This window comes from Aquarana catesbeiana, linkage group LG03 (genome assembly GCF_042186555.1).
Source record: "Aquarana catesbeiana isolate 2022-GZ linkage group LG03, ASM4218655v1, whole genome shotgun sequence".
In the NCBI taxonomy this organism is placed as follows: Eukaryota; Metazoa; Chordata; class Amphibia; order Anura; family Ranidae; genus Aquarana; species Aquarana catesbeiana.
The window spans coordinates 329,861,129-329,884,607 of NC_133326.1; the positions used below are offsets into that span (position 1 = coordinate 329,861,129).

A 23,479-nucleotide genomic window follows, 5' to 3' on the forward strand; every position below is an offset into this window, starting at 1 on the left:
TAGGGATGTTTTACAACCTCTCCTGAACGATTTAACTTTACAGATAGTACCCTACGTTTAAAAACCATCCATTTTGCCACGTTTACATGATGCGTTTGCATTAAGAAGAGTCCCCCCCCCCCCCCAAATAATCAAAAATGCCTGTAGACGAAACAGCTAAAAATGCGAGTTACCGTATTTACCATTTCAACTGCCTAAAAATTACTATAAAAGACCCTGTGTAGATGTACTAATAAGATAACATAACAAAGGAATGTTCAGGGGCAGCTGAGAGAAAAAAAAAAAACCCCACACGCCCAACTGCTCCTAAACTTCTGTTTACCAGCAGCAGTGTACATGATGCCTTAGAAAACTGAAAATAAGCTACAGAGGTAAAGCTGCAAAGCACGCAGAGAATCCAGAAAGTTGTGGAAAGAGATGGTCAGCAGACAGACAGCACTGACAACATGAGTCCAATATAACTATTGTTTTTATTGATATTTATGTGATGTTCCTAGTTGCTACATTTCGTTTAAATAAACGTTTTTTCCCCCCTTTTAGCATACATTCTTAGACGCTGATGGTTGGATTTTGTGTCACAGATCTGAAAGCAGCTCATGTTTGCGCACCTGCGTCTAGGCCTCCACTGAAAACAATGCAGTGATTTTAGATCCGTAATTAAAAAACATTTGTATGTTTTACAGCCATGTGAATGAAGCCTTAGGCTCCATGGTATTCAGTTTTGTGTCAGGAATCGCCACAATTCAGAAATGCCACAAATCGTGGGACGCCCTTACGATCCCTGTTACTTTGAATGGCACCCAAGCCGCAGCACAGTTTTGCCACGATTGTAGCGGCAAGTCGCGGTAAAATCCCACGAACAGAATCACAGGACCCCTGTCGAGCAACGTCACAGAGCAGGTCCAAAAGATTGCGACCATATGGTTGGGATCGGCCCACACGCCCAGACCGGCATCTGGCTCAGTCTCTTAGCAAGCTGGCTGCTCCTGCCCCCTACACAGCCCAGCGCTCCAGTGAGCGAGGAGGCGGATGACTGACAGTCACCTGCTTTCTACTCACGGAGCTGTGAGAACCGAGCGATCAGCAGTGTTTGATCCCTGGGTTCTCGGTCCTAGAGCCGGCAGGGAACAGATGCAGCATCGGACCAATGCTGCATCCAACTAGGCAAGTATGATCACAATAAAAGCCATTTCCATACTTCTCTTTTAAAATTTATTACATATAATAGGTCATGGCAATATGTAATGTGCAATAAACTATAGCAATCAAAGGTCAACATTCCAGCTGTTTTTAATTTGGGTGGAATGGGGGAGGGTTCGAAACTGTCAGGTTGTTACTGTCTTCTAGGGCTCTGTCAGGGAGATTTCCCCTCACTTCCTGTCCTGCTGACATTTTACCAGACAGGAAGTGAAGGGAACTATCCAACAGCAATACATACAGAATCACAAAAATATAAAAAGTGAAACTGAGGACAGATATAAAAAAAGAGAATTGCCAGCGCTAAATTGATTTTAAAAAGCGCAGGCTCCAGGGCTGTCATCCCATTACTGACTTTACTACCTGGTAAACCTTTAACTTGTAGGTAGCCAGTGAACCCACATACTGCATATTCCAGGTCAGAGACTCACTAGATCAGTCTTTCTCAACCTTTTTACCTCAGTGAAACACTTAAAATAATTTTCAGGTCCACTCCTAAAAATTGTACCTATGGCTCACAGTACCTTAGCAAGACCAGTAAGTTGCAGATATTAGAATAAATAAAAAGGAAAAAAGTGAAATATATGACACCCAAGGTGGGTCTTTAAGAACCCGCTGCTCTGTATGATAAATTATTTTGCAGTTATAATCATAGAATTACACTGGTAATCAGTGAAGGGTCCACTTATAATATAGTCAGTAGGAGAGAAGCTCTTACAGTCTACGTTCAGTGAGAGGAAGATTACCTCTTACATTGGATGTCAGATTAAAACAAACTCTAAAACCTAGTACACGCTGTTTTTTTCCCCACCCACTTTAACCCAGCGGGCTAGACGAAAAAAACCTTTAGAGCGCAGGAGCCGCTGTACTAACTATTCAGTGTTAGTACAGCGATCTCCCCCGCTAAGCTATTGTGTTCTGACAGGGGGACTGCCCCCCGCCAGAACACACCAGACAGCGCTGATCAGGTGTTGATTGGCAGAACTTTTTCAATCATGCCCCTTTGACAGAAGCCAGTCGAACAGCTGGCATCTATCGGACCAAATGCCACACACACACACACACACACACACGTGTCGAACGTTGGTCGGTTTTTATTGAACCAGCCGATGCCGCTCGATATTCGGCCTGTGTGTATGGCCCTTTACAGACAAGTCACTAGAGTAGTGATGGCAAACCTTGGCACCCCAGATGTTTTGGAAGTACAGTGTAGATGAGCATCATGGCAAAATGTAGTTCCAAAACATCTGGGGTACCGAGGTTCATCATCACTGCACTAGAGGTTCTCTAAGCTGTGGCCGGATTGACCTCCCATCTGATGGTGCTTGCATATTTCCTGGTCCAAAATCAGAGCTACTGTTTGGCAAGCCCATAGATGAATCTTTTTTTTTCCTTGTACAGCTGGCTTTAGGCACCATTCACACTTTCACGTAGCAGGAACAAGTGTTGCCATTTCTGTTGTGGAATTTGCACATGGTTTTGAGAGTCCCATTGAGCCAGCCTATTTACTTGAATGTGCTACCCTATACACCATTGTCACTCAAAAAGAAGCCCCTGCTCCTTTAAAAGGGGATAAGCTTCACAGTTTGCTGTGCCACAACTGTGGCAGAATAGCATCAGGTTTGGAGGTGCCATTAAAGTGGTTGTAAACCCTCGTTTACAACTTTATGTTACAGGTAAGCCTATACCTGTAGCTAACAAGGATATTTCCTAAACCTGCACGGTTTAGGAGATATCCCTGTATTTGCATGTGCCGACATCATTGCGGCACATGCACACTTAAGACAACTGAAGCAATGGCGCTATATGCCGTTGCTTCAGTTGTACTGTGCCATTCACTCCGGGACAACATGTCGGCGGTTGGAGGGGGAGACGTGGACCGATGCGGGGGCTTCGATCTGAGGGAAGTAATACATAATTAGCTAGTATGCTATGCATACTAGCCAATTATGCCTTTGTCTTGCAGGGTTTTTTGTTTTTTTTTCGCTGAGGGTTTAATTCCTCTTTAAAAAGCATAATGGCACCCAAACACGTGTTGTGCAGTGATCGCGATTCTGCCTGTCATTCTAAATCGTCAAGTCTGAATGAATCCTTAGAGTTTATTTACACATGTAGGGGTAAAAACAGGCAACTGATCCACAGTGCATGCGGTTGCATCTTTCACAGGCATGGGGTTCCCGGAGAAGTGAAAAGTATTTGAAGGGTTCCTCTGGGGTGAAAAGGTTAGGAAGGTTTGAGTTCACACTGTTGTGCGGAGTGGCTCACAGAAGATGGACCAGAAGACGCACAGCACCCCTGTGCAATGTGCTCCACGGCCACGCCGGAGATGAGTGAATCGACTTCATTGAGAGCTGGTCACACTCTCCTGTCGTGCGAATTGGGAAATCTGCATCAGGGTGAACCCAGCCTTAAATCTAATCAACTGCATTTATATATTTTTATTTGTATTGATCTGCTGCTACATATGTAATATGTTCACATTTCTTTCGGGGGTTCATTCACACCAGATGAGCCCATTTCCAACTCATGGCAACCTACAGCATGTTGCGTTGCATTTGGGCTGCTCTTGGAAGGAAAAAAAAAAAAAAAAAAAAAAAAAAAAAAGGGGGGGGGGGGGGGGGGGGCGCGGCATGCACTACTTTTTTTTTTACAGCGCAGTGCAACACAAGTTCAAATGCACGCAAGCAAAAAGCCTCCAATCATCTTTCTCCTGGCTGTGTTTATATAAAGAGAAGTTAATCCTGTGCAGAATTACAAACACATGTTGGGACCTCATATTCTTTACATGGGAAAGTCATAAGACAAAAAAAAAAAAAAAAAAAAAAACAAAGTTTCACTTTCAGAGTTAACAAACAGAGAGACCTGGGATCAGGAGATCCGGCTCCCCACCCCGCTCATGTCTGGGCTCCATTGGAACAAAAGAAGATTGGAAGGAGTCATACTTTGTGAACTATTCTATACATGGGATGGGTGCATTGGACACACCACATTCCTTCAACAGGTGATGAGTAGTAGAACTCATGGTTAACTCTTACCATATAGATGATCATGGACACCTCTCTTCCACACACAAGTATCATTCATAAACACCCATGTGTACAAATGTGGAGTCACATGTATCAAGAACATACAACATGGCTCACAATAAACAGCTGAATCTTTCCTACCTTTGGTCTGTTCAGCCACCTTCTAACCACAGAAGGTAACATCATGTAGCAGCAATCGCAGAAGCTCCTCCAGCTACGTGCTAAGTATGTGTGGAAGTGCACTGCCTGTGTCATGTCTACACTCCCACACCTCTCTCCTCCCTCACCTGAGCAAACAATGACTGGGGAGTGACGTAAATGTAAACCTGAGCGAGCTGCTGTGCACTGGGCGGCCTGCAGGGAGCGCTGCTGTCACTACACTCCTCTGTCTCTGTCTGCAAGGAGCTGCAGCTGGTTCATCAGCAGTACACAGTGACCGCTAATTGTGGTTGCAGTATAATGAGCACCAGGAAGACTTTTATGTCATTTTGCTCTAAGTTAAAACCAATAGCTGACATATAATGGAGTGTTATGATGATCATAGGTTGACCAATGATGTGACACATAGGAGTGAGCTGGGAAGGGTTGCCAGCTAGATTGGGTCTTTGTGCAATGTGCTGGATAGTTTCTTTCATTAAGACCCCTTTCACACTGGGGCCGCGTTTGCGTTCGCAGTAAAGAGCCGCTCGGGGCAAGTTGGAAGCGCTGTATTTAGCGCACCCAAAACGCCTTGCTCATTGGAATGAATGGGCAGTGCTTCCAAAGCACTGCAACACAGGAGTCTTTAATCTCTTCTTTGGGGTTAAAAGCACTGCTTAAACAGCAGTAAAGCGCCGCTAAAACGAGCGGCACTTTACCACGAATGCAGCCCCAGTGTGAAAGGGGTCTTACTGCTGTTTAAGGGTACTTCCACACTGGGGCCAAGTTCGCTGTAAAGCGATGAACAGCATCTTTGGGGCGAGTTGGAAGTGCTGTATTTAGCACTCGCAAAACGCCCTGCCCATTGGAATGAATGGGCAGCGCTTCCGAAGCACCTGAAAAGCGCTGCAGCACAGGAGTCTTTAACCCCTTCTTTGGGGTTAAAAGCGCCCCGCTAGTGGCCGAAAAGCGCTGCTTAAACAGTAGTAAAGCGCTGCTAAAACGAGCAGCGCTTTACCGCGAATGCAGCCCCAGTGTGAAAGAGGTCTTACCACTGTTTAAGGGTACTTTCACACTGGGGGCGCGTTCCCGGTAAAGCATCGCTTGTTTTAGCAATGAACAGCATCTTTGGGGTGAGTTGGAAGCGCTGTATTTAGCACTCGCAAAACGCCCTGCCCATTGGAATGAATGGGCAGCACTTCCAAAGCACCTGAAAAGCGCTTCCGAAGCACTGCAGCACAGGAGTCTTTAACCCCTTCTTTGGGGTTAAAAGCGCCCTGCTAGTGGCCGAAAACCGCTGCTTAAACAGTAGTAAAGCGCTGCTAAAACGAGCAGCGCTTTACCGCGAATGCAGCCCCAGTGTGAAAGGGGTCTTACCGCTGTTTAAGGGTACTTCCACACTGGGGCCAAGTTCGCTGTAAAGTGACGAACAGCATCTTTGGGGCGAGTTGGAAGCGATGTATTTAGCACTCGCAAAACGCCCTGCCCATTGGAATGAATGGGCAGCGCTTCCGAAGCACCTGAAAAGCGCTGCAGCACAGGAGTCTTTAACCCCTTCTTTGGGGTTAAAAGCGTCCCGCTAGTGGCCGAAAAGCGCTGCTTAAACAGTAGTAAAGCACTGCTAAAACGAGCGGTACTTTACAGCGATTGCAGCCCCAGTGTGAAAGAGGTCTTACCACTGTTTAAGGGTACTTTCACACTGGGGGCGCGTTCGCGGTAAAGCATCGCTTGTTTTAGCGATGAACAGCATCTTTGGGGCAAGTTGGAAGCGCTGTATTTAGCACTCGCAAAACGCCCTGCCCATTGGAATGAATGGGCAGCACTTCCGAAGCACCTGAAAAGCGCTTCCGAAGCACTGCAGCACAGGAGTCTTTAACCCCTTCTTTGGAGTTAAAAGCGCCCTGCTAGTGGCCGAAAACCGCTGCTTAAACAGTAGTAAAGCGCCGCTAAAACGAGCAGCGCTTTACCGCGAATGCAGCCCCAGTGTGAAAGGGGTCTTACCGCTGTTTAAGGGTACTTCCACACTGGGGCCAAGTTCGCTGTAAAGTGACGAACAGCATCTTTGGGGCGAGTTGGAAGCGCTGTATTTAGCACTCGCAAAACGCCCTGCCCATTGGAATGAATGGGCAGCGCTTCCGAAGCACCTGAAAAGCGCTGCAGCACAGGAGTCTTTAACCCCTTCTTTGGGGTTAAAAGCGTCCCGCTAGTGGCCGAAAAGCGCTGCTTAAACAGCAGTAAAGCACCGCTAAAACGAGCGGTACTTTACAGCGATTGCAGCCCCAGTGTGAAAGAGGTCTTACCACTGTTTAAGGGTACTTTCACACTGGGGGCGCGTTCGCGGTAAAGCATCGCTTGTTTTAGAGATGAACAGCATCTTTGGGGCGAGTTGGAAGCGCTGTATTTAGCACTCGCAAAACGCCCTGCCCATTGGAATGAATGGGCAGCACTTCCGAAGCACCTGAAAAGCGCTTCCGAAGCACTGCAGCACAGGAGTCTTTAACCCCTTCTTTGGAGTTAAAAGCGCCCTGCTAGTGGCCGAAAACCGCTGCTTAAACAGCAGTAAAGCACCGCTAAAATGAGCAGTACTTCACAGCGATTGCAGCCCCAGTGTGAAAGAGGTCTTACCACTGTTTAAGGGTACTTTCACACTGGGGGCGCGTTCGCGGTAAAGCATTGCTTGTTTTAGCAATGAACAGCATCTTTGGGGCGAGTTGGAAATGAATGGGCAGCGCTTCTGAAGCACCTGAAAAGCGCTGCAGCACAGGAGTCTTTAACCCCTTCTTTGGGGTTAAAAGCGCCCCGCTAGTGGCCGAAAAGCGCTGCTTAAACAGTAGTAAAGCGCTGCTAAAACGAGCAGCGCTTTACCGCGAATGCAGCCCCAGTGTGAAAGAGGTCTTACCACTGTTTAAGGGTACTTTCACACTGGGGGCGCGTTCGCGGTAAAGCATCGCTTGTTTTAGCGATGAACAGCATCTTTGGGGCGAGTTGGAAGCGCTGTATTTAGCACTCGCAAAAAGCCCTGCCCATTGGAATGAATGGGCAGCACTTCCGAAGCACCTGAAAAGCTCTGCAGCACAGGAGTCTTTAACCCCTTCTTTGGGGTTAAAAGCGCCCCGCTAGTGGCCGAAAAGCACTGCTTAAACAGTAGTAAAGCGCCGCTAAAACGAGCAGCGCTTTACCGTGAATGCAGCCCCAGTGTGAAAGAGGTCTTACCACTGTTTAAGGGTACTTTCACACTGGGGGCGCGTTCCCGGTAAAGCATCGCTTGTTTTAGCAATGAACAGCATCTTTGGGGTGAGTTGGAAGCGCTGTATTTAGCACTCGCAAAACGCCCTGCCCATTGGAATGAATGGGCAGCACTTCCAAAGCACCTGAAAAGCGCTTCCGAAGCACTGCAGCACAGGAGTCTTTAACCCCTTCTTTGGGGTTAAAAGCGCCCTGCTAGTGGCCGAAAACCGCTGCTTAAACAGTAGTAAAGCGCTGCTAAAACGAGCAGTGCTTTACCGCGAATGCAGCCCCAGTGTGAAAGGGGTCTTACCGCTGTTTAAGGGTACTTCCACACTGGGGCCAAGTTCGCTGTAAAGTGACGAACAGCATCTTTGGGGCGAGTTGGAAGCGATGTATTTAGCACTCGCAAAACGCCCTGCCCATTGGAATGAATGGGCAGCGCTTCCGAAGCACCTGAAAAGCGCTGCAGCACAGGAGTCTTTAACCCCTTCTTTGGGGTTAAAAGCGCCCCGCTAGTGGCCGAAAAGCGCTGCTTAAACAGCAGTAAAGCACCGCTAAAACGAGCAGCACTTTACAGCGATTGCAGCCCCAGTGTGAAAGAGGTCTTACCACTGTTTAAGGGTACTTTCACACTGGGGGCGCGTTCGCGGTAAAGCATCGCTTGTTTTAGCGATGAACAGCATCTTTGGGGCGAGTTGGAAGCGCTGTATTTAGCTCTCCTAAAACGCCCTGCCCATTGGAACGAATGGGCAGCGCTTCCGAAGCACCTGAAAAACGCTTCCGAAGCACTGCAGCACAGGAGTCTTTAACCCCTTCTTTGGAGTTAAAAGCGCTCTGCTAGTGGCCGAAAACCGCTGCTTAGACAGTAGTAAAGCACCGCTAAAACGAGCAGCGCTTTACCGCGAATGCAGCCCCAGTGTGAAAGGGGTCTTACCGCTGTTTAAGGGTACTTCCACACTGGGGCCAAGTTCGCTGTAAAGTGACGAACAGCATCTTTGGGGCGAGTTGGAAGCGCTGTATTTAGCACTCGCAAAACGCCCTGCCCATTGGAATGAATGGGCAGCGCTTCCGAAGCACCTGAAAAGCGCTGCAGCACAGGAGTCTTTAACCCCTTCTTTGGGGTTAAAAGCGTCCCGCTAGTGGCCGAAAAGCGCTGCTTAAACAGTAGTAAAGCACTGCTAAAACGAGCGGTACTTTACAGCGATTGCAGCCCCAGTGTGAAAGAGGTCTTACCACTGTTTAAGGGTACTTTCACACTGGGGGCGCGTTCGCGGTAAAGCATCGCTTGTTTTAGCGATGAACAGCATCTTTGGGGCAAGTTGGAAGCGCTGTATTTAGCACTCGCAAAACGCCCTGCCCATTGGAATGAATGGGCAGCACTTCCGAAGCACCTGAAAAGCGCTTCCGAAGCACTGCAGCACAGGAGTCTTTAACCCCTTCTTTGGAGTTAAAAGCGCCCTGCTAGTGGCCGAAAACCGCTGCTTAAACAGTAGTAAAGCACCGCTAAAATGAGCAGTACTTTACAGCGATTGCAGCCCCAGTGTGAAAGAGGTCTTACCACTGTTTAAGGGTACTTTCACACTGGGGGCGCGTTCGCGGTAAAGCATCGCTTGTTTTAGCAATGAACAGCATCTTTGGGGCGAGTTGGAAATGAATGGGCAGCGCTTCTGAAGCACCTGAAAAGCGCTGCAGCACAGGAGTCTTTAACCCCTTCTTTGGGGTTAAAAGCGCCCCGCTAGTGGCCGAAAAGCGCTGCTTAAACAGTAGTAAAGCGCTGCTAAAACGAGCAGCGCTTTACCGCGAATGCAGCCCCAGTGTGAAAGAGGTCTTACCACTGTTTAAGGGTACTTTCACACTGGGGGCGCGTTCCCGGTAAAGCATCGCTTGTTTTAGCAATGAACAGCATCTTTGGGGTGAGTTGGAAGCGCTGTATTTAGCACTCGCAAAACGCCCTGCCCATTGGAATGAATGGGCAGCACTTCCAAAGCACCTGAAAAGCGCTTCCGAAGCACTGCAGCACAGGAGTCTTTAACCCCTTCTTTGGGGTTAAAAGCGCCCTGCTAGTGGCCGAAAACCGCTGCTTAAACAGTAGTAAAGCGCTGCTAAAACGAGCAGCGCTTTACCGCGAATGCAGCCCCAGTGTGAAAGGGGTCTTACCGCTGTTTAAGGGTACTTCCACACTGGGGCCAAGTTCGCTGTAAAGTGACGAACAGCATCTTTGGGGCGAGTTGGAAGCGATGTATTTAGCACTCGCAAAACGCCCTGCCCATTGGAATGAATGGGCAGCGCTTCCGAAGCACCTGAAAAGCGCTGCAGCACAGGAGTCTTTAACCCCTTCTTTGGGGTTAAAAGCGTCCCGCTAGTGGCCGAAAAGCGCTGCTTAAACAGTAGTAAAGCACTGCTAAAACGAGCGGTACTTTACAGCGATTGCAGCCCCAGTGTGAAAGAGGTCTTACCACTGTTTAAGGGTACTTTCACACTGGGGGCGCGTTCGCGGTAAAGCATCGCTTGTTTTAGCGATGAACAGCATCTTTGGGGCAAGTTGGAAGCGCTGTATTTAGCACTCGCAAAACGCCCTGCCCATTGGAATGAATGGGCAGCACTTCCGAAGCACCTGAAAAGCGCTTCCGAAGCACTGCAGCACAGGAGTCTTTAACCCCTTCTTTGGAGTTAAAAGCGCCCTGCTAGTGGCCGAAAACCGCTACTTAAACAGTAGTAAAGCGCCGCTAAAACGAGCAGCGCTTTACCGCGAATGCAGCCCCAGTGTGAAAGGGGTCTTACCGCTGTTTAAGGGTACTTCCACACTGGGGCCAAGTTCGCTGTAAAGTGACGAACAGCATCTTTGGGGCGAGTTGGAAGCGCTGTATTTAGCACTCGCAAAACGCCCTGCCCATTGGAATGAATGGGCAGCGCTTCCGAAGCACCTGAAAAGCACTGCAGCACAGGAGTCTTTAACCCCTTCTTTGGGGTTAAAAGCGTCCCGCTAGTGGCCGAAAAGCGCTGCTTAAACAGCAGTAAAGCACCGCTAAAACGAGCAGTACTTTACAGCGATTGCAGCCCCAGTGTGAAAGAGGTCTTACCACTGTTTAAGGGTACTTTCACACTGGGGGCGCGTTCGCGGTAAAGCATCGCTTGTTTTAGAGATGAACAGCATCTTTGGGGCGAGTTGGAAGCGCTGTATTTAGCACTCGCAAAACGCCCTGCCCATTGGAATGAATGGGCAGCACTTCCGAAGCACCTGAAAAGCGCTTCCGAAGCACTGCAGCACAGGAGTCTTTAACCCCTTCTTTGGAGTTAAAAGCGCCCTGCTAGTGGCCGAAAACCGCTGCTTAAACAGCAGTAAAGCACCGCTAAAATGAGCAGTACTTCACAGCGATTGCAGCCCCAGTGTGAAAGAGGTCTTACCACTGTTTAAGGGTACTTTCACACTGGGGGCGCGTTCGCGGTAAAGCATTGCTTGTTTTAGCAATGAACAGCATCTTTGGGGCGAGTTGGAAATGAATGGGCAGCGCTTCTGAAGCACCTGAAAAGCGCTGCAGCACAGGAGTCTTTAACCCCTTCTTTGGGGTTAAAAGCGCCCCGCTAGTGGCCGAAAAGCGCTGCTTAAACAGTAGTAAAGCGCTGCTAAAACGAGCAGCGCTTTACCGAGAATGCAGCCCCAGTGTGAAAGAGGTCTTACCACTGTTTAAGGGTACTTTCACACTGGGGGCGCGTTCGCGGTAAAGCATCGCTTGTTTTAGCGATGAACAGCATCTTTGGGGCGAGTTGGAAGCGCTGTATTTAGCACTCGCAAAAAGCCCTGCCCATTGGAATGAATGGGCAGCACTTCCGAAGCACCTGAAAAGCTCTGCAGCACAGGAGTCTTTAACCCCTTCTTTGGGGTTAAAAGCGCCCCGCTAGTGGCCGAAAAGCACTGCTTAAACAGTAGTAAAGCGCCGCTAAAACGAGCAGCGCTTTACCGTGAATGCAGCCCCAGTGTGAAAGAGGTCTTACCACTGTTTAAGGGTACTTTCACACTGGGGGCGCGTTCCCGGTAAAGCATCGCTTGTTTTAGCAATGAACAGCATCTTTGGGGTGAGTTGGAAGCGCTGTATTTAGCACTCGCAAAACGCCCTGCCCATTGGAATGAATGGGCAGCACTTCCAAAGCACCTGAAAAGCGCTTCCGAAGCACTGCAGCACAGGAGTCTTTAACCCCTTCTTTGGGGTTAAAAGCGTCCTGCTAGTGGCCGAAAACCGCTGCTTAAACAGTAGTAAAGCGCTGCTAAAACGAGCAGTGCTTTACCGCGAATGCAGCCCCAGTGTGAAAGGGGTCTTACCGCTGTTTAAGGGTACTTCCACACTGGGGCCAAGTTCGCTGTAAAGTGACGAACAGCATCTTTGGGGCGAGTTGGAAGCGATGTATTTAGCACTCGCAAAACGCCCTGCCCATTGGAATGAATGGGCAGCGCTTCCGAAGCACCTGAAAAGCGCTGCAGCACAGGAGTCTTTAACCCCTTCTTTGGGGTTAAAAGCGCCCCGCTAGTGGCCGAAAAGCGCTGCTTAAACAGCAGTAAAGCACCGCTAAAACGAGCAGCACTTTACAGCGATTGCAGCCCCAGTGTGAAAGAGGTCTTACCACTGTTTAAGGGTACTTTCACACTGGGGGCGCGTTCGCGGTAAAGCATCGCTTGTTTTAGCGATGAACAGCATCTTTGGGGCGAGTTGGAAGCGCTGTATTTAGCTCTCCTAAAACGCCCTGCCCATTGGAACGAATGGGCAGCGCTTCCGAAGCACCTGAAAAACGCTTCCGAAGCACTGCAGCACAGGAGTCTTTAACCCCTTCTTTGGAGTTAAAAGCGCTCTGCTAGTGGCCGAAAACCGCTGCTTAGACAGTAGTAAAGCACCGCTAAAACGAGCAGCGCTTTACCGCGAATGCAGCCCCAGTGTGAAAGGGGTCTTACCGCTGTTTAAGGGTACTTTCACACTGGGGCCGCGTTCGCGGTAAAGCATCGCTTGTTTTAGCAATGAACAGCATCTTTGGGGCGAGTTGGAAGCGCTGTATTTAGCTCTCCTAAAACGCCCTGCCCATTGGAACGAATGGGCAGCGCTTCTGAAGCGCTGCAGCACTGGAGTCTTCAACCCCTTATTTGGGGCTAAAAGCGCCCCGCTAGTGGCCGAAAAGTGCTGCTTAAACAGTTGTAAAGCGCCGCTAAAACGAGCGGTGCTTTACCGCGAATGCAACCCCAGTGTGAAAGGGATCTTGCTGCTGCTTAAGAGTACTTTCACACTGGGGCCGCGTTCGTGGTAAAACGCCAATCGTTTTAGCGGCACTTTAGTGATGTTTAACTGTAGCTTTTTGGCCACTAGCAGGGCGCTTTTAACCCCTGCTATCGGCTGAAGAACGGGTTAAAAGCGCCTGTGTTGCGGCGCTCTTTAGGCTCTTCGGAATCGCTAGCCATTCATTGCAATGGGCAGGGGCACCGCTCCCAAACCACCCCAAAGATGCTGCTTGCAGGACTTTTTCTAACGTCCCGCAAGCGCACCGCCCCAGTGTGAAAGCACCCCCCCATGCTGTCGGTCGGGTCACCGGCACCCTCCCCCCCCTCCACCGGCTGTGGGTCATCCAGCCCCGCACTTACCCCCTCTAGGTTGCAGGCGGGCAGCACTCCTGCGGCAGCAGCTTCCATTGCGTCTGCTCCTCCTCTGCATCACGCCGGCTTCCCCCGTGCGTCTCCTTCCTCCTCCTCCTCCTAGGCGTCCAATAGGATCACCTGTCCTTTCAGCCAATCGGGTGATGGGTCTCAAGACCTGCTTCCTGATTGGCCCGGGAGGAGGATCAATTACGAATATTCATTGTTACACAAGCACTGCGCCCGAGCCCACCCTTTTTTGAAGCTTATTAGAGCCTCTGGCTCTAATCACGTGCTTAAAAAAAAAAACTCATTGGAATCCATGTGTCCAGCGCCCTGCATGTAGATTAGGGGCCTGGATACATGAATAGGGGGCGCAGCACCCATGCACCCCTAATGGACGGGCCGCCACTGTTTGTACAACAGAATAAAAAATTGGAAGTGATGTCATGTGTTGTAATGTATTGTATTTTCGAATGACAACTGTACTGAATAAACGAAAATCGTCCGATCTGGTATCATACGAGAAAAATTTTCATGCTTGTCTGATCGGATAATATCGGATGAACTGTCGTGATCGGCTCTCGAAACCTCTGTACTAACGATCAGATTATCGCACGATCTCTTCAAAAGTGGCATTTTTCGTATGATTTTTAGATAGTGTGTATGGGCCATAAGGCTGGGTTCACACTGCCGCATCCAATTTGCAATAGTGTGACCCAGCCCAAAAGGGGAAGCCCCGCTCCCCCCCCCCCTCTGCTGCCCCATTTGGCACCTTTTGGGGGAAGCGGGTACCTGGTTTTGACAGGTACCTGTTCCCAAGTCTGGCTCAGTTCAGCCCCCCTCCTTCCCCTTCTGGGACACTTCACAGGTCCCAGAAGGCTGCGACCCATTAACAGGCCCCAGAAGACTGCGGCCCATTCACAAAGCACAGCAGACATGCGTAGTAGGGAACTGGCTGTGAAGCCGCAAGGCTTCATTGCTGCTTTACCTTAGTAAAGATGGTAGCGCCAGCACCAGATAGCCATTTCTTCAGGGCCCGTGCCGTGACTGTTTGTTCCCGCACGTATGCGCGGGTATGACGTTGTCGCAGCTCCGGCCAATCACAGCGCCAGAGCCTGCGAAACCGGAAGCAACTCCAGTAAAGATGTCGGCCCTATCAGCGGTGTGTTGGCGCCAATTCAGGTCATCGTTCTAAGGTAAGTATTTCATAATGAGCTAGTATGCGATGTGTACTAGCTCATTATGCCTTTGTCTTGCAGGTTTTTTTTTTTTTTTGGAGGTTTACAACCTCTAAGTTAGGTTTCGAAGAAGACACTTGTCTGATTTTTTTTCCAGTTTTATTAAAACATCTGTCAGAAGCCCACATCCCTCTCTTTGTCTCTGAAGTCAGGTTTAACGATAATCCTGACACCCACACACACTTTGATAATTTATCAAATAATAAAATACATTTTATAATTATTACGTTTTATTTATAAAGGATGTCTGGGGCCCCCTCTGGCAAGGGGGCCCAGGGCAATTTCTCCTTTTGCCTCCTTATAAATCTGGTAGTGCCTAAAGCCTCGTTTTTTTTCAACTGTTTTGGTATTTATTATTTTCATTGCCCGGAATATTAATTTTATTATTAGGCACATCAGGTGTTTTTTCTGCCCAATGGTTCCTTTTCTGAATGATGTTTTGGTGCGTTCAGATTTCTGCCCCTGAACTCCCCGAAAAACCTATGGCCTCATGCACACTGCAGCTCAAATGTGTATTTTACAGGCGGTTGACATTTTTTGTTTCTTACCCCTAAACGACCCTCCATCCAGACATAGGGAGGATGATTCACTAAGAAATACAGGGGGTTATTTACGAAAGGCAAATCCACTTTGCACTACAAGTGCAAACTACAAGAGCAAAGTGCACTTGAAATTGCACCGAAAGTGCACTTGGAAGTGCAGTCGCTGTAGATCCGAGGGGGACATGTAAGGAAAATAAAAAAACAGCATTTTAGCTTTCACATGATTGGATAATAAAATCAGCAGAGCTTCCCCTCATTTCAGATCTACTCCTCAGATTTACAGCAACTGCACTTCCAAGTGCACTTTCAGTGCAATTTCAAGTGCACTTTGCACTTGTAGTTTGCACTTGTAGTGCAAAGTGGATTTGCCTTTCGTAAAAAACCACCACAGTGTCTTGAAAAAGTATTCATAACCCCTTGACATTTTTCCACATTTTGTCATGTTACAACCAAAAATGTAAATGTACTTTATTGGGATTTTATGTGATAGACCAACACAAAGTGGCACATAATTGTAAAGTGGAAGTAAAATTATAAATTGTTTTCAAAATTTTTTACAAATAAATACTGTATCTGAAAAGTGTGGTGTGCATTTGTATTCAGCCCCCCTATACATTGTAGAACCACCTTTTGCTGCAATTACAGCTGCAAGTCTTTTTGGGTATGTATCTACCAACTTTGCACATCTAGAGAGTGATATTTTTGCCCATTCTTCTTTGCAAAACAGCTCAAGCTCTGTCAGATTGGATGGACAACAATCTTCAAGTCTTGCCACAGATTCTCAATTGGATTTAGGTCTGGACTTTGACTTGGCCATTCTAACACATGAATATGCTTTAATTCCATTCCATTGTAGCTCTGGCTGTTTGTTTAGGGTCATTGTCCTGCTGGAAGGTGAACCTCCGCCCCAGTCTCAAGTCTTTTGCAAACTCTAATGCCGCATACACACGACCGGACTATCCGTCAGAATAGACTCCGAAGGTCTTTCCGATGGAGTTCCGACGGAATTCCGCTGAAACTGACTTGCCTACACACGATCACACCAAAGTCCGATACGTTTAGAATGCGATGACGTACGACTGGACTAGAAAAAGGAAGTTCAATAACCAATAGCCAATAGCTGCCCTTACGTCGTTTTTGGTCCGTCGGAATAGCATACAGACGAGCGGTTTTCCCCATAGGAACTGACTCAGTCGGAAAGATTTGAAACATGTTCTATTTCTAGGTCCGTCAGAATTTTAGAAAGAAAAAGTGCGATGAAGCCCACACACGATCGGAATGTCCGACGGAATTATTCCGTCGGACCTTTTCTGCCGGAAAGTCCAGTCGTGTGTATGCGGCATAACAGGTTTTCTTCTAAAGCCTTGTACACACGGTACGAAAATCAGAAGGGGATTGTCGTTTGACAGGCTGTTGTCCAAAATTCTTACCGTTAGTACGCTCCTTTAGACAATTGTTTTCCAATTTTCGGACAAATGTTGAACAACAGGCTAGTCAATTTTTGGTGAACAACGGCTCCACGTCTGATTTTCGGATGATCAGTACACAATTCCGTCACATAAACGTTGAAAGTACAAACACCCATGCGCGGAATCAAGGAACGACTGGGAAGAGTTTGGTCTTGTAAACTACTGTTCGTAATCTAGAATTAACATTCGTGATGCGGCAATTGAAATGTCAAAATTCTCATCTTCTTTAATGGGATAATAATGAAGCTGCTTTGCATGTAGTTTTGCCAAACGTATTTTAAAGGGCATTTGTTTTGTACGATTTGAAAATCGTGAATCAACGCTCACCAAACTTCTACTAACACGAAATTAGCAGAAGGGACCCAAAGGGTAGCGCTTGAGAAATGAACGTCCTCTTTATACTCTCATAGTATGTCGCTACGTTCGTGTTTGTCAAACGACAATTAGTATGCAAGACAAGATCCTGGCACACCCCCTTTTGACAAAAATCAGAAGCTCGGTCGTCCAACAATCGTACCGTGTGTATGAGGCTTAAGATTGACCTTTGATGGGCTCCATCCATCTTCCCATTAACTCTGACCAGTTTCCCTGTCCTTGCTGAAGAAAAGCATACCCGCAACATGATGCTGCCACCACCATGTTTCATGATGGGGATGGTGTATTCAGGGTGATGTGCAGTCATTGCAGTGTTAGTTTTGCTTTTAGGCCAAAAAGTTCAATTTTGGTCTCATCTGACCAGAGCACCTTCTTCCACATGTTTGCTGTGTCCCCCACTTGGCTTCTCACAAACTGCAAATGTGACTTCTTATGGTTTTCTTTCAACCATGGCTTTCTTCTTGACACTCTTCCATGAAGGCCAGATTTGTGGAGTGCAGGACTAATAGTTGTCCTGTGGACTACTTCTCCCACCTGAGCTGTGGATCTCTGCAGCTCCTCCAAAGTTACTATGGGCCTCTTGGCTGCTCCTCTGATTAATGCTCTCCTTGACCGGCATGTCAGTTTAGATGGACGACCTTGTCTTGGCTTGCAGTTGTGCCATACTCTTTCTATTTTCGGATGATAGATTGAAAAGTGCTCTGTGAGATGTTCAAAGCTTGGGATATTTTTTTAAAACCTAACCCCGCTTTAAACTTCTCAACAAGTTTATCCCTGACCTGTCTGGTGTGTTCCTTGGCCTCCATGATGCTGTTTGTTCACTAAGGTTCTCTAACAAACCTCGGAGTGCTTCTCAGAACAGCTGTATAAATACTGACATTAAAAATACACACAGCTGGAATCTATTTACTAATTAGATGACTTCTGAAGGCAATTGGTTCCACTAGATTTTAGTTAGGGGGATCAGAGTAAAGGGGGCTGAATACAAATGTACGCCACACTTTTGACATATTTATTTGTAAAAAAATTTGAAAGTCATTTATCATTTTCTTTCCACTTCACATTTATGTGCCACTTTGTGTTGGTCTATCACAGGGGTCTCCAAACTTTCGAAACAAAGGGCTAGTTTACTATCCTGCAAACTTTGGGGGGGCGGACTGTGGCCAGTGGGAAGAGAATGTCCTGCTGTCAGTGGGAGGAAACAGTTCCCCATCTCAATAGGGGGAGGAATAGTGCCCCATCATTGGTGTCAGTGGGAGGAAAAGTGCCCCATCACTGGAGGAACCATGCTCCACTGCTGCTGACAGTGGGGGAGTAATGTCCCAATGGCTGCATAAAAGCAAGCAAAGGGCCGCAGTTTGGAGACCCCTGGTCTACCACATAAAATCCCAATAAAATACATTTATGTTTTTGGTTGTAGCATGACAAAATGTGGAAAATTTCAGGGGGTATGAATACTTTTTCAAGGCACTGTAAATACTGCATAAATGTTTGTGTTAAAATAACGCATGCAGTATTTATCTCAAAAGAATGCATTAAATATTTATGTATGTCTGTATTTATCATTAAAATGTATCATTATTTTCAGTGTTTTTTTTTTTTTTTTTACATGCTACCTCTGCACCAGAGGAAGATAGTTCTATAAATAAATGCACATAGAAATATTACGAAACTGTGAAAACAATCTAGCATGCTTTCATGCACAGAACGATCTCCCTCTTGTGAAATGTTTTATTTTCAATCCTGACCTCAGGGCAGCACATGTCCACACTGATTCATTGTATACTTTTAGGCTCGGTTCACACTGGAACCCGCTGCGGATCGCACAGGAGCACTGTGCGTCCCTGTTCCCCTTTTCAGGGACGAATCAGGGCCGAATCTATGCCTAAATTCGGCCCTGAAACGGAGCCAAAGACGCACAGCGTTTCTGTGCAGTGCGCTCCGCAGCCGCAACGGAGATATGTAAACCGGCTCCAGTCACATTCTCCTGCTATGCGAATTAGATGCGGGGAAACCCGCATCTAATTCGCATAGGTGTGAACCCGGCCTTTACTTACTGGCTAGAGTTCCCCTCATTGTTATTTTGTAGATTGCTAAAATACTAACTGCCTACTGCCAGGTGATAAATAATGAATTTGTGTGTTCTTTATAGTCTATTTTCACACTGGAGGCGTTTTAGGGCTAAAAATAGCGCCTGTAAAGCGCCTGAAAAACACCTCTCCTGCCACCCCGAGTGCTTTCACACTGGGGCAGTGCGCTTGCAGGCCGGTAAAAAAAGTCCTGCAAGCAGCATCTTTGGGGGTGTTGCAGAAGCGGTGAATACACCGCTCCTAAAATGCTGTGCAGGCGCTTCGGCAGCGCTGGCCATTGATTGTCCCTTTTCCGGCCGCTAGTGGGGCACTTTTATCCCCCGCTAGCGGCTGAAAAAAGGGTTAAAAGCGCCCGCAAAGCGTCGCTGCCAAAGCTAAAATGACGGTAAAGCATCGCTAAAAAATAGCGCCGCTTTGCTGCCGACCCCCCCCCCGCCCCAGTTTAAAAATGCCCTTAGTGAATTGCCAATAATAGGGGACGAAAGAGAGTGGATTTACCTCAGAGCAGTGATGTCACTAAGGAGGGCGGGCCACACACGGGTGACACCCGCCAGAGGGGTGACACCTGGGGGCGGCGGCACCACACCGCTAACATCGCATGATTCTCACCCCTACACTGATCTCTCACATCTCGCCTGCTGTCTTCCTCAGCAGAGAGGACCGAAACCGCCTCCCCCTCAGTTTACATCTACACAGGAGGAGGGAGTCTGAGGGACACACCACTGTGCATATCCTGCGCTGTTCTGGGGTCTGTACAATGTATTGTAATGCAGATGGACGTGTGCTAGGTGGCGCTATGGGAGGGGGGTCTAGACTGATAGAGGAGGGTCTGCACTGAGGGGGTGTCTGTACTGATGGAGGGGGATCCGCACTGAGGGGGTGTCTATACTGATGGAGGGGGGTCTGCATTGAGGGGGGTCTGTACTGATGAGGGGTCTATACTGATGGAGGGGTGTTGCTAAATCCAAACTTTGCCAAGACTTCTAGGAGATATGGCCATTCGACTGAGTCAAAGGCTTTGTGAGCATCTAAGGCCAAAACGGCCCTAGACCCCACATTGTCATGAGCGGCTTGCATATTAGTGAAAAGTCTGCGCAAGTTGATGGAGGTCGATCACCCAGGGATGAACCCAGTCTGGTCCGCTCCAATAACATAAGTAATGACTGTGTTCAATCGTCAGGCGAGCACCTTTGCTAGAATCTTTACATCCGAGTTAATAAGCGAGATCGGTCGATATGATTCCCAAAGTAGGTGGTCTTTATGGGACTTGGGAATGAGGACAATAAGCGCCTCCGACATGGAAGGCGGTAACTGTCCTGTCTTCATGGCAAAGTTATATACCTTAAGCAAGTGTGGGATCAGTAAATCTCTAAAGTGCATGTACCACTCTATGGGGAATCCATCCAATCCTGGCGTTTTATTTCTAGCAAAGGACTGTATGGCCTCCCCTATCTCCTCAGTTGTTAAAGCAATAGGGCTTGATGGTCCTGTATATCCGACAGATAGTCATCTAGTTCCACTATAGTGTAATGAGCTCTAGTGGCGTATAAGGAGGAATAGAATGTGACAAATGCTTCCATTATTTCTCTGTTTTGTTCTACCACTACTCCCGCTGAGTTCATAATTCTCAGGATGCTGCATGGCTGATAGTCAGGTCTGGAAAGATAGGCTAGCAGGCGACTGTTTTTGTTGCCAAACTCAAAGAGTCTTTGGTTTTTCAGCTTTTTCTGGGTGCGCTCCAAGAGCACCAGATGTAATTCTCTGGCTCTGTGTCTCCAAGCAGCGTGTGTCTCAGGGGTAGGAGATGCAGAATAGACAGCCTCCGCATCCCTAAGTCCCCCTTCCGCCTCCACCAATCTGGACTGAGATGCCTTACGGGCCCGCCCAATAGCTGCAGCAAAAGAGCCATGTGTGGTGGCCTTAAAGGCATCCCATACCACCGGGACGGAGGCGCTCTGTCTGTTGGTTATCCAATAGAATTTCATTTCAGCCACACTCTGATCCACCAAGGCCTGATCAGCCAGCCATAGAGGGCTCAATCGCCATACCAGGTATGAGGGGGAGGTGTCCAGGACGAGGTCCACCATTAAAGGGGAATGGTCAGACACCGCCCTGGGGAGGTATTTAACCTCAGTCATAAGTAAAGCTGACGATACCAGAGGTCGATACGAGACATTGTACCGTGCGACTCTGAGTGAAAATGTCCAAATTGGGCCCAAAGTGTCAATATTTTGTGTGGCCACCGTTATTTTCCAGCACTGCCTTAACCCTCTTGGGCATGGCGTTCACCAGAGCTTCACAGGTTGCCATTGGAGTCCTCTTCCACTCCTCCATGACAACATCACGGAGCTGGTGGATGTTAGAGACCTTGAGCTCCTCCACCTTCCGTTTGAGAATGCCCCATAGATGCTCAAAAGGGTTTAGGTCTGGAGACATGCTTGGCCAGTCCATCACCTTTACCCTCAGCTTCTTTAGCAAGGCAGTGTTCGTCTTGGAGGTGTGTTTGGGGTCATTATCATGTTGGAATACTGCCCTGCAGCCCAGTCTCTTAAGAGAGGGGATCATGCTCTGCTTCAGTATGTCACAGTACATGTTGGCATTCATGGTTCCCTCAATGAACTGTAGCTCCCCAGAAACACTCATGCAGCCCCAGACCATGACACTCCCACCACCATGCTTGACTGTAGGCAAGACACACTTGTCTTTGTACTCCTCACCTGGTTGGCGCCACACACGCTTGCTATCATCTGAACCAAATAAGTTTATCTTGGTCTCATTAGACCACAGGACATGGTGGTAATCCATGTCCTTAGTCTGCTTGTCTTCAGCAAACTGTTTGCGGGCTCTCTTGTGCATCATCTTTAGAAGAGGCTTCCTTCTGAGATAAAAAATCCCAGTCCCATATAGTGGGGTTTTTTTATACCCCCCTCTTTGAAATATATAGGCTCCACTCTAGATGGGAGTACCCCCCTTTTTTTGAGGATACGAATAGGTATATATAGCTGATTTTTTTGAGGTCTCCATTTATATGTATTGGTATATTTTTTATATTTTTTAAAATTTTTTATTGTTTTTATATAGATATATTTTTTATATATACCAATTTAATACGTTTTTTTCCATACATGAGATATATATTTAAGTCCCTTTGTATAGGATGTAGACTCACCATACATACCTGTATACGCCATTCATTCACCAGTAGGAGAGATATAGGGTTTAGTGGAGAGGTATATATAGCTATTATTCTTTATATAGCCAGCTGATTCACTACAATTTAATTTTTTAGCGATTTTTTTAGCGATTTTTTTAGCGATTTATTTGTAGTTTAATACAGTTTTATGTGAATAATGATCAATGTACATGAGATTGTTTTAGTTTTTGAATATTGTCTATAGGAGTGTTCTGCAGTGTTTTGTTTTCCCTTCCGAGCTCCGTCCTGGGTAGGTACTTGTATTTACTATATTTCCCCCTAATATTAACACTAATAGAAAGGTTATAATGAGAGAACGTTCTATGTTGGTTGCGGTGCTGTAGATAGAGGAGCGGAGCCCAACACATATAGGTCTGCGGTCTTAGGGAAAATGGCCGCCGTTAGTGTATTTAAACTGCAGAGCGTCCGTCCAATCACATCCCCCTGATGAAGACACGTGACTCCCTGTGTCGAAGACGCGTAGGGGAGGGGCCAGGACGGAGCGATCAGCACAGAGCTGGGCTGAGGATATCTTACACCCCGCAGCACGCCGATTAGCGCTATTTTTTTACCTGTATTGTATGGTACACAATAGCACCTGTGAAATGTGAGTACCCCAGTGGGGGGATTGGGTTAATATTTTTAATAAAGTATGTGGTGATATCACACTATGAGGTCCTTTTGTTTTCTTGGTATGATGCCTGTGGAGCCATAGAGAACCTATTGGGAGATCATCTGTAATCTATCACTGAGCCCAGGGGTGGCTCCATAGCGTGTATTGACGCAGCTGAACACTGTGTCACACGCTCTAAGGTGAGCGCAACCACTTTGGGGGTCACCAAGGCACATCACGGCATGATCTGGGCACTTTGATACAGCAATTGGATTTTTTCCTGTGAAACACTTTGTGCACCACTGTTACTTTTGGAACTTTTTCACTGCACATTGCTGTGTGATGTTACACTGGAGGATTTTTCAATAATAAGGACAATTTGTTGTCTCAAACATCACATATCACTTATATGGTTATATGTATATATTTTTTATCACTTATCACTTACATGATCCTATTGGAGTTTGCATGTGTTATGTGTAGTGCACATCTCTATTTTCATTGAGTATCATCAATTAATGTTTATTGTATTTATTTATTTATATATGCAGAGTTCATTTAGTTTTTTATCATTTGCACATTGCACTTTGAATTTATCATATATGGCACTTTATTGCACTTCTTTGGTGTATTGATTTGCACATGCAAAATTGATTACAGTTTTGCGTTATTTATATACTTGTGATTGAATGTACATGGCACCATTAGGGTGAACATACACAATAACACATACCTAAGCGCAGCGCAAGTTTTTCC

The 23,479-nt window shown here is 47.2% G+C and overlaps 1 protein-coding gene across 1 annotated transcript in view; it reads right to left on the reverse strand.

Moving 5' to 3' along the window:
* LOC141132263 (lateral signaling target protein 2 homolog) overlaps nucleotides 1-4,516 on the reverse strand; it is an 80,058-nt gene extending 75,542 nt beyond the window's left edge. Inside the window, exon 1 of the mRNA XM_073620494.1 lies at nucleotides 4,365-4,516. Coding sequence (XP_073476595.1) covers nucleotides 4,365-4,478 — 114 coding nt within the window. The 5' untranslated portion in view covers nucleotides 4,479-4,516. The remainder of the gene's footprint in view (nucleotides 1-4,364) is intronic.
* Nucleotides 4,517-23,479: the final 18,963 nt, after the last annotated feature.